Raw genomic sequence first — 12,127 nt, forward strand, 5'->3', positions numbered from 1 at the left:
GAAACTTTCTTTAACTAGTAAGAAAGCAGAACTCTGCCAGAGTGAGAAAAACTTTCCCTCTTAACTTGACATTTCAGATTCCCAAGATAGCATTTTATGAATTTTATTCTGTAAATAAATGTGTCTTTTTTTAAAATTTCGAATCATAATGCAATGGGAATAAAAGAACAGAGTTCTCAGCAAAGCTTTAAAGTTTAATTTAATCTGTTAATGGGAAATTACAAAGCAATATCCACATAATTAATATCAGTGAAAATTGACTGTACTGAACATTGCATAAATTGGAAGCATGTGTCAACTAAATTCTTGTACCAATAAGGACATATATAGTGACATTCCATAGTAATGTAACCTGTTGTAACACCTGTCTAACCACAGTTCCAAACGGGTTTGATCTAAGCTGGCATCACTGTAAATAACATTCTGGAATTTGTGAATGATACCTCATATTGAGTATTTGTATAAATGTCTGAATGGAAGTGTCAAGGAATCACTGGATACAGCTAACATAGCTAGTACTTGTTTTATAGAAGATATCATTTTCATCAGCTACAATTCATCTTTACTGCTGCAAAATAAAAGAAAACAAAATATAACAAACAAGAATGTGTCAGCAGTACACGGATGCCCCATCTACACTATCATTTTCTATGTTCAGTGGACCATAAAAATGGGGGAAAATCCCCCATTTGCCATTAAAATTAGAAAGATCATATCATAGGGAACATGTTTACTAAGTTTCAATTGATTGGACTTTAACTTCATCAAAAACTACTTCGACCAAAAAAGTCAACCTGAAGCAGGACAGATGGATGAAAGAATGGACGAACGAATGAACAGACGCACAGACCAGAAAACAGAATGCCCATAAATGGGGCATAAAAATTAAAAAATAAAAACTTTTCATTTGAAATCCACAGTTTAGTAAAATATTTTTGTTTGTGATGGTAAGTAGGTGATGAGTTAAATGAGAAAGCATGATACACACTGTGCACCTTAATAACAATAGTAATCTAAACATATAAAACAATAAGGCCAAATAGAATAAAATTCCTGGTCAACTACATAAACCAAAACTATGATTTCACATACAGTGAAAAAATTCTTAAAATCATTTCACCGATAATTTTCATGCAACTTTGGAAATTCAAGACCTTCTTTATAAACTAATTTCAATTTACTCCATTTGATTTATTAAGCTATATATGTTTTGATTTTACTTTTGAAATAGAGGCTCCAAAGGGTGTGTGTTGCTCACTTGCATCTTTAACAATGGACGTTTTTTTCCTACATCATGTCAATTCATATATATGTTTTAATGCAATGAAAATATGCAGTGCGTAAAACAAGCAGTTAAACAAAATAAAATATTGGAATAACTAAGCACCAAAAGAATAATAACCACATAAAACAGGGAATATCCAACATGCATATTATTTAAACCTTGGCCACTGTTTGTCTTTGCTTGTTAACGGAACATAGATAACACCCATAAGGTTCTGCTTTGTAATGGTTCCGTCTTCTTTCTTATCCACTTGTAACAGATGCTGGTGTTCTCCTTGTGGACCTACGGGGACAATTAATCTTCCACCAGGCTTCAGCTGCTCAACAAGCTGTAAATACATGAATCTTATTAGAAAGTACAGTATGTGAACCAAACTAACTTTAATTCTTTTTATTCAAACCAATAAATTCACTAATTTACTTAAATGAAATTTGCACACATCATCTCAGAAATATTTGTTAGTTTTTGTGATAACTGTGATAATTCATAAATGTTGCATAATGCATGCAAAATCCTAAAACCTGCCCAATTACAATTACTTCCCCTTATTCGTGAAAGTTTTTCTATCGTTAAATTAATAATAAGAGAATAAAGGGCTGCGCTTTAGCGCATGATACGCCCGTTGCTCTTTTAACTTGTCTTTTATGCTTTAAATGAATTTATATGATCAACTAAAAATATATATACAAATCAAAAGGGATGTTACATTAATATATTCACCAAAGTTTCATAAAATCCCCCTTTTTAAAGTATAAAAATTCATTACTTAAGAAAACGTAAAATCTAAAATTTATAAAAATGGAAAGGGAGCTTATGTCAATAGATATAAACAATTTATTAAAGTTGCATAAAATTTTGTGAAAGTGTTAGTTATTGTCCCAAAATTGGAAAATCCCCCCTTTTTTAAGCATAAAAATTCATAACACGGAAATGTAAAATCTGAAATTTATAAAAATTGAAAGGGAGCTTACATCAATAGATATAAACAATTCACCAAAGTTTCATGGACATTGGTGAAAGCCTTTTTGAGTTATTGTCCGAAGTGTTGAAAATCCCCCTTTTTTTATGAATAAAGCCCCATAAATCCAAAACTTAAAATCTGAAATTTATAAAAATTGAAAGGGAGCTTACATCAATAGATATAAACAATTCACCAAAGTTTCATGGACATTGGTGAAAGCCTTTTTGAGTAATTGTCCGAAGTGTTGAAAATCACCCTTTTTTTATGAATAAAGCCCCATAAATCCAAAACTTAAAATCTGAAATTTATAAAAATTGAAAGGGAGCTTACACCAATAGATATAAACAATTCACCAAAGTTTCATGGACATTGGTGAAAGCCTTTTTGAGTTATTGTCCGAAGTGTTGAAAATCCCCCTTTTTTTATGAATAAAGCCCCATAAATCCAAAACTTAAAATCTGAAATTTATAAAAATTGAAAGGGAGCTTACATCAATAGATATAAACAATTCACCAAAGTTTCATGGACATTGGTGAAAGCCTTTTTGAGTTATTGTCCGAAGTGTTGAAAATCCCCCCTTTTTTATGAATAAAGCCCCATAAATCCAAAACTTAAAATCTGAAATTAAAAAAAAACGAAAGGGAGCTTACGTCAATAGATATAAACAATTCACTTAAGTTTCATGGAAATTGGTGAAAGCGTTCTTGAGTTATTGTCCAAGTGTGGACGACGGACGGACGGACGGACAGACGGACGGACAGACAACGGTATACCATAATATGTCCCGTCTAAAAGACGACGGGCGTATAAAAAGGGAAAAAAACTAGAAAAAATCTGCAGTTTTCAACATACACCTTATCGCTATTTGTCCGCCATTACTGGATATCACACAGGTTCCCGTAAAATTTTGACATCATAAAACAAAATATCTGACGCCACAATGGAAAAGTGATTGTTGTTGACGTCAAAAGTTCAAGCGGCCGGGTCAGCCGGGATTAGCGATAAGGTGTATTATCACCTGAACCCATACATACAGTAATTACTACAAATGACTATATTCTTGAGGGGCAGTACTAGTTAAATAATTCTGTGAAATCTAAGTTCAGTAGTTGTCATAAATGTTTGGCAATAAATATGTTAAATATGCAAGCAAATACAAAATCTTCAAGCTCTGAGACATTCCATTACATACTGTAATATCAACAGCTAATGTCATAAAAGTGTACTCAAATGATGAAAATAAATAATTAAGGCTATTTTTTAATATTTTTTGCTTCCGACTAAAATGGCCACATGAATGAACCAATATAATTTTTTGTTGTGCAAGATGCGTATCTCGCCCATAGACATCTTTTTTTTTTGGTCGGAGGATGCAGCCAATGTCTCTCACAAGGAAGCCTTTAAGACCCTTCTAATACCCTTAATTAACATCACTTCTACAAATCAACTTACAGCCTCAGGTAAATGTGGGGCTGCTGCTCCAACATGGATGGCATCATATGGGGCCTCAGTAGGGTAACCTTTTCTACCATCTCCAGCTACTAAAACCATCCTACCAGATTCCATTAGTTGTTTTGTAAGTGTATTTTTCTTCATATTTTTAATGGACTCATCCACAAGTTCTGGAATATGATCAATGCCAATAGCTTTCCCAGTTTCTCCGAGCTAAAATAATAAGTATATATATTTGAGAAGAGAAAAAAAAACTATCAGTTTCTAGAAATTACTAACTTATGTAGCTAAAATTGATTGATTGTTTACCAAATGTTTACACTTTCCATATGAAATTGCTTTACAGAAAATCATAGATAAAGTTTGTCTTTTAAGTGCTGCCTATTTTTCTTAGGGCTAATTACTGAACAACTGGTATTGATATGCTAAACAATTATTGGTATTAAAGTAACCAGCATTGTAGCATTCCTTACATAGGTTCTCAAGAAGAACAGCCAAATGTGAAGAAAAAACACTGGTGACACACAACCATCAGCCAGATAAGCTAAAACCTTACCATTATAGCCATACAAGCTGTTAGATAACCACTTCCTGATCCTACATCTAATGCTCTTTTTCCTTCTGTCAAATGATTTGCTAATATCTCTAAGGCATGTGCATGCTGAAATGAAGTATAATATTTCATAAATCTATAAAAAAATACAACATCATCGGAGAATAATACAATGCATGTGACTGAATTCCATAACACGTGGCCTTTCCATAGGTAAATTTTGTAGGTACATTTGTAGGAGCACCTGAGATTACCCCTAGTTTTTGGTGGGGTTCGTGAAGCTTATTCTGAGATTTTCTATGTTGTGTCATGTGTACTATTGTTTGTCTGTTTGTCTTTTTTCAGTTTTAGCCATGGCGTTGTCAGTTTATTTTTGATTTATGAGTTTGACTGTCCCTCTGGTATCTTTCGTCCCTCTTTTGTAGATACGTTTGTACTAATATTGGGGATGATTGAAGATAAAATTGAGAATGGAAATGGGGAATGTGTCAAAGAGACAACAACCCGACCAAATAAAAAACAACAGCAGAGGATCACCAACAGGTCTTCAATGTAGCGAGAAATTCCCGCACCCGGAGGCGTCCCTCAGCTGGCCCATAAACAAATATATACTAGTCCAGTGATAATGAACGCCATACTAATTTCCAAATTGTACACAAGAAACTAAAATTAAAATAATACAAGACTAACAAAGGCCAGAGGCTCCTGACTTGGGACAGGCGCATAAATGCGGCGGGGTTAAACATGTTTGTGAGATCTCAACCCTCCCCCTATACCTCTAACCAATGTAGTAAAGTAAACGCATAACAAAACGCACATTAAAATTCAGTTCAAGAGAAATCCGAGTCTGATGTCAGAAGATGTAACCAAAGAAAATAAACAAAATGACAATAATACATAAATAACAACAGACTACTAGCAGTTAACTGACATGCCAGCTCCAGACTTCAATTAAACTGACTGAAAGATTATGATTTCATCATATGAACATCAGGCACAATCCTTCCCGTTAGGGGTTTAGTATCATACCATCATAACATATATGAAAAGAACATAACCCGTGTCATGCCAACAACTGTTTTTAGAATAAATGTGTTTAGTTCCGATGCAAAGACCTTATCAGTGACTCAATATTAACGCCAAAATATGCAATCTTTAATGACTTGACAACAGTATCGTAATTATATCCCTTCTTAATAAGTCTATTCAAAGGTTTTGTAAGTTTCTGAGGTGAATACTGACACCTTTGTGCTTTATAAAGAATGTTACCATAAAAAATTGGATGTGAAATACCTGAACGTATTAGAAGTCTGCATGTTGAGCTATATTTACGAATGATGTCTTTATACCGATGATAAAATTTAGTAAATGTTTTGACTAGTTTGTGATATCGAAAACCCTGGTGTAATAATTTTTCAGTAATACATAAATTTCTCTCGTTAAAATCTAAAACAGTGTTACATACACGAGCGAATCGTACAAGTTGAGATATATAAACACCGTAAGATGGTGACAAGGGAACGTCACCATCTAAAAACGGATAATTAACGATAGGAAATGAAAAATCATCCCTTTTATCATAAATTTTAGTATTCAGCTTTCCATTAGTGATATAGATATCAAGATCGAGAAAAGGGCAGTGGTCATTGTTAGTATTAGCTTTATTTAAAGTAAGTTCAACAGGATAAATTTCATTAATATACATACTGAAGTCGTCATTATTGAGAGCCAAAATATCATCCAAATATCTAAAAGTATTATTAAATTTGTTTATCAGATGTTGTTTCGATGGGTCTTTGCTTATTTTTGTCATAAATTGTAACTCATAACAATACAAAAACAGGTCCGCAATAAGTGGTGCACAGTTAGTCCCCATTGGAATTCCGATAATCTGACGATATACGGAATCCCCAAAGCGAACAAAAATGTTATCTAGTAAAAATTCAAGGGCATATATAGTATCAAAGCATGTCCAATTAACATAGTTTTTTTGTTTATTGCTACTAAAAAATGACCTAAAAGAGTTTGAACATATATATTCACATTCTGATTTTTTGAATGCCCATTTAATTAGGTGTGTGAATTTTTTCTTAATGAGAATGTGAGGCAATGTGGTATACAGGGTAGAAAAATCAAAACTTTGAACAGATTCAAAATCACCAATATAAGCATGCAATTTATCAAGTACTTCCAACGAGTTCTTGACACTCCAAAAGTAATTTATTCCACTATTTTCGAAGGCCTTATTTGAACAATTTATTATCAGGTTTTTAATTGTACCAAGTGTGCTGGTAAGAAGAATAGACAATTTAGTAGTTGAACAATGGCTTGAAGACGAAATAAATCTATATTTGTAAGGGGTTTTGTGTAGCTTCGGAAGCCAATACATAGTTGGGACTTTCATTGTATTTGGCTCTGCTTGTAAAGCAGTGGCTAAAAGTTTATGTTTGTTACAGATTTCGTTTTCTGAAAATAGAGTCAGTTGGAATGTTGGTGAATTGGTGATTTCCTTTTTCAGAACCTCAATGTAAAATTTACGTCAAACAATAATAATATTATTAGCAGCTTTATCTGCCGGGACAAAAACAAATTCCTTGGCTAGTTCTTTTAGTTTATGTTTGATACGAGAAATAGGTTTATTGTGGTTATTGTTTATAGTAAAATGTTCTTTAAAATGTTGAATACGTATATCAACTATCTTCATTACTGAATTAAAAAAAGAGTCCAAAGATTGTTTGTCAGCTTTTTCCCGTTTTATCCATTTTATACAGTAAGTATGGAGTGAGTCGTGGATGATATTACGACACTCATTCCAATTAATAATTGACGGGGGGCGATATTTAGGTCCTTTACTGAGGAATGATTTTAACTCTCGGTCTTGAACGATGTTAAGATCTCCTGTTATAACATGGGAAATGGGTCCATAAATATATTCGGAATTACTGCAATTACACGAAGTAGGTGTATTTTCACTGATATTAACATCTTTACACAATTGACTATAATTAAACACAAATTTCCGGGTAGATTTCTTGTAAATATAACAAATAAGAGGTAGCTCAGTATTGTCAAAATATCCAGGAATTTGTTCTTTAACAGAATGGTCGTTAAATATACCGGCAATATTTACAAAATCAAAGCCTTTATTGACATAGTTAATTTTAATAAAATGTTTTTTATGATCTTCAGGGCGATCAATTTTGGGAAATAATTTAGAATAACAATATGCCATAATAATTTGAACAATTTCATACTTAGGACTGCTATATGAAATTGTGTTGCAATCCTCCAAAATTTTATTTAACTTATTAACCGGTAACGAACAGAGTTTTGTTAACAGATAATGTCTGCCGTTGTTTTTTGAAATAGAAATTAGGTCCGAAATATTGGTATGATTGGCCCGAAATTTTCTTTGATTGCGATTTGTTCTACGACCGTGAGAACGTTTTTTACGAACAGTTTTAGAAACTATATCCAAAATATTAACGGAATTGGTTCTAGATATATTACCAATTCCCATGATATTATCATTTAGACCGAGAGGGTAAACTGTCTGTAATTTTTTAATCCAATTTAATTCAATTATTTTCCGTGATCTTACAAACTTTGAATGCGATTCACCAGGCTGCTTATTTACTACTTCTAAAGGTTGAACTGCTAAATATTTAAAAGGATGGTTGTGCTTCTTAAGGTGTTGGTAAATGATACTTTTGAATTTATTGGGTCTTTTAAAACGATACAGATGTTCTTGAGTGCGTTTAGATAAATATCGTCCAGTTTCTCCTACGTACTGAATACCACACCCCGGTTTGTTTCATGTGAGTAAATAAATTATACTGTTTGTTTTTCAAGTTATATCAGTTTCAAAATTTAAAGAAAATGTGCGACCATTAAACGTGGACCTTACCGTATTGTTGGTGGAAAGACGGGGACATGTAAGTCATTTTTTGGCATGACACTTATCGATAGAAGGGTAACCACGATTTTTATTGTTAAAAATGTTAGCGATGGTAGTATTTTTAGATAACCGATTTTGAAGATTGAGACGTGTGGATACCCTTTGAACAAGTTTAGTATTTAGTAATTTTCCATTTCTAAGTTTCATAATTGTTTTGTTGGAGAAGACATGGCTGTGTATTGTAAACTAATAACACTTACATATTCATTTCAATTTCTGTGAATGTAAAAGAAAAATTACACTAAGTGACTACATAGTTTACTACGTTAACTTCTTGTCAACCAAGGGGAGATAATTTGACTTAGTGAACTTTTAGTATTTACCATATGAGGGGCACTAATAGTAACTGCATATCCAATGGATTGAGGGGAATCTGCATATGCATTATATTTAGCAAAGCTTCCTCTATCCACTTGTTTCATAGCCTCAATAACTTCTGGTGTTTTTAAAATTCCATTTCCTAAAAAAGATACAAAGTACTTGACCATTAAATCTTCCATCCATTTTGTAAAAGTGTAAAAAGTTATTATAGAAATAAAACTTTTAATTTGTTGATTTATCAATATATTTTGGTATGCTCACCATTCATTTATTCTATTAATTCTGAATAAACACAGGAGAAAACTGATAAATTTGTTACTTCACAATCAAAGAGATCTATATATACTGTATTCCATAACCTGGTCTCATGGTATTTTTGAACTAATCAAATGTATTGTAACGTCACAATCTGCATTATGTTTATTATGAATATATATGTATGTCTTTGTAGGATGTACGAAAACTTATGATCTGGCTATACATGTCTCCCACTACTTTAACTTTAAAATACCAAATGAATGTTAAGTTTACAATTCCAGTCTGCACGGTTAGCCACTAGTCTGATGCCCCAGACTAGTAAAATTTCATTCGGACTAGTAAGTTTTTGCAAAACTTTGTTTGGCCAAATAAGAAAAATGTCAGAATATTGGTCTATGGACTAGTGGTTGAAAAAGTTTTTGGTGCAGACTGCAATTCATCTAATTTAGTAATTATATAATACATAACAATGATACTTAAATGGGTACAATTACAATGTTAGAAGTAACAGTTGAGTTGGTTGACAAGATTGAGTAAGAGTTGATAACAGCGCAAGTTTTAACTTTTTAAACACCCTATCACTAAATGTTTGTCATAACTGGACGTCACAGAAGTTATGGTAAATTTTGACATCACAAGAGAAAATGTCTGACAGCACAATGGAATAGTGATTGTTGTATGATGTCAATAGTTCAAGTTTAGCAAATTCTTTGGTCAAGTGTCCCAGTCCACCAATTTAGCAATAGGGCTCTTCACAGTTAGTTCGGCCACATTGGATAGGGGCAGATTTTCATAATGGAGGTAAAAATAGTGTGAAAAATACGGGAAAACACCATTAAAACAGAGCAGTTGCTTGGAAACACACATAGGATTTCCCATACTTTCATACTATAGCCACCTCTTTCTAAAAAATATGCCCCCTATCCAATTTGTCCGAACTAACTGTGAAGAGCACTATAGACGTATTTATACTTGTATGCAAATTTGTCCGCCATTACGTAAAATCACACAGGTTCCTTCTTCTTCTTCTTTAGTTACAGAAAACCATCAACATTTAGAAGATTACATTCTGGCGCATGCCTGATTGAGGTTGCTTTTTAAAATTAATTTCAATTTTTCTTTATTTTTAAGCTTTACAATTTTTATTGAACTTTTAATTTTTACATTTTTTTTTTTTTTTTTTTTTAAATTAAGATAAAAACAATAGGTACATTTAGTTTAAGTGAGAAAAGGTTTTAAGGAGTACTTCATGGGTAAGTGCATCCTTAAAGTTGTCTGCAGAAGTTTTGTTTGAAATTTCAGGTGGTAGTTTATTCCAGTCCTGTAAACTTTGACATCATAATTTAAAATATTTGACATCTCAATTTAAAAGTGATTGTTGCTTGACGTCAAAAGGTGATTCCGAGTTGATCTTAGGTCATTTGAAGGTAAGATACAGCTAAATACCAAAAGTGTAAATACGTTTATTATTGATAAGGTCTACTAAGGGGGATAAAATTTTAGTTTAACTAATTTTCCTTTGTTGCCCGTGTTCTGCTTGTTTTAAACTCCTTTTCACTAGTCACCAGTGTTGGTAGGTATTTTTATTCAGTAGGATTAAACTTATTTAAATTAAAGGTCCGAGTTGTTTTTGATGGAATTATGGGACGAGTAGGTCGGTGGCGATTTTGTAAATGGCTGTAGTTCTCTGTAATCTCAATATTACTTACCTTTCAAGTTGTTAATCAAGTCAGTGTTATTATTGCCACTCGAACGCCATGCCATGACTGGAAATCTTGTAAAAAAGGACCGAATACCTATCAAGATCAATATATTTGAAACAAACTTTTGGCACAGTTGCCGCAACACCATTTGCAATCAGTCTACAAAAGTTTAAATGTTTCTTGACGAAACGCTTATATGCATTCAACTGCTTATATTTCCATGTAAAAGGTTTGATTTTACACCAATTTCAAACATGCACTGATATATTATGCAAATATTCAAATGCCAGGAGGTTGTATTTTTATGTCGCAGAAAACCGCAAAAAAAAATGCATTCATGCAGTAAAGAACAATCTAGAGAGAACCGAAGGTAAACATGGGTTTTTCTATTGTGTAGTGATCATTTAAGGCTATTGCATGGCAACATTGTTAAAAGGGTGTAGAATTTAACATTGATGGGATATATATACATTTCATTTGAAATATCTGTTTTCGAATAATTAACAAAAAAACACCATTTTCATGACTTTTTGTGGACATTTTGAAAGAATGTTTCTGCAAAAATACTGCTTGACACATATATACCCCAAAATTGGAAGAAGTAATCTTTCAAGGGCAATAACTTCTAAAAGGGATTATCAGGGTATTTTGGCTATATTTCAAAATAATGTGGATTGAAGCAATTATAGGTCACTGAACAGCCATCAACAATAAATGGCTTCACATCATGAAATGCGAAACAATTCAAATGATAAAACCAACAGCATGATTTTGACTCCTGTCGGAAGAATCACATGTATGTTAAAACAATAAAAAAAAAAAAAAAAAAAGAATGAACAGCTGCACCATGAGCACATGATAGACCTGTCACTTTTTCAAAGAATAAGATTTAATAACTTCCTAATGTCTTATCTGAAATTTATAAAAAAAATAAATAAAAGGAGGTTAAAAATATATACATGCATGTAGATATTAAGGATGTCTGCTGGTCATGTTTTTGAATTCTTGTCATATTTTCGATTTTCTCAGGTTTTATCCATCCAAATGTATTAAAAATTTTTTTACACGACACCCCACTTTTGTCTTCATAAATCTGTTCAATAGATCATTTAAGATTTAGTGATCCGGCGGCATGAAATCCTTGTTATTTTTTCTTGGTTTAAAGGGTAAAAAACAATTCCAATGTTAACAAATAGTAAAGTCTGAAGAAAACCCTTTTCCCGCCATTTTCTAAATGTCTCGTATTTTGAAAACTACACACGAGACTAATGATTTTATTACTTTATTTTGTTTAAATATCAAAGTTGTTTTCATTCTAAGCAACCACATGAAATCCTTGTTATTTTAAATTAGAGCAGCAGACATCCTTAACCAGTCACCAATTTTTAATGAAAACTGCTCAAAGCACTTTAAGGATATTGTCTCTGAAATCTTGAAAATCATTCCTTTTTTTAGAAATAAAATCACATCATTCAGAAATGTAAAATAAAAAATTCATAAAAATTGAATGGGAGCTTACAACAATATACCAAAGTTTCATCAAAACTGTTGAAAGTATTGTGAGTAATTGTCCGAAAACTGGAAAATCACCCTTTTTGTAATGGTTAAAAGCCAACAACTCTGACACATTAAATCT

The 12,127-nt window shown here is 32.3% G+C and overlaps 1 protein-coding gene across 2 annotated transcripts; it reads right to left on the minus strand.

The window, feature by feature from the left end:
* Positions 1 to 294: 294 nt before the first annotated feature.
* On the minus strand, positions 295 to 10,853 carry LOC139516524 (protein-L-isoaspartate(D-aspartate) O-methyltransferase-like). Of its 2 annotated transcripts, none has more exons than XM_071306688.1 (6): positions 10,498 to 10,853; positions 8,533 to 8,669; positions 4,255 to 4,359; positions 3,699 to 3,911; positions 1,444 to 1,613; positions 295 to 568 (listed from the first exon to the last, which is right to left on the minus strand). In XM_071306688.1, the coding sequence occupies exons 1-6, from the start codon at positions 10,637 to 10,639 to the stop codon at positions 550 to 552; spliced, it is 786 nt and encodes a 261-aa protein (XP_071162789.1). In that variant the 5' UTR covers positions 10,640 to 10,853; the 3' UTR covers positions 295 to 549. The 2 variants fall into 2 exon arrangements, with proteins under 2 accessions (XP_071162789.1, XP_071162790.1); XM_071306689.1 differs by having other exon boundaries at positions 1,403 to 1,613; positions 10,498 to 10,847.
* Between the last annotated feature and the right edge of the window lie 1,274 nt (positions 10,854 to 12,127).

The sequence above is a fragment of the Mytilus edulis genome, chromosome 3, assembly GCF_963676685.1.
Source record: "Mytilus edulis chromosome 3, xbMytEdul2.2, whole genome shotgun sequence".
NCBI lineage: Eukaryota > Metazoa > Mollusca > Bivalvia > Mytilida > Mytilidae > Mytilus > Mytilus edulis.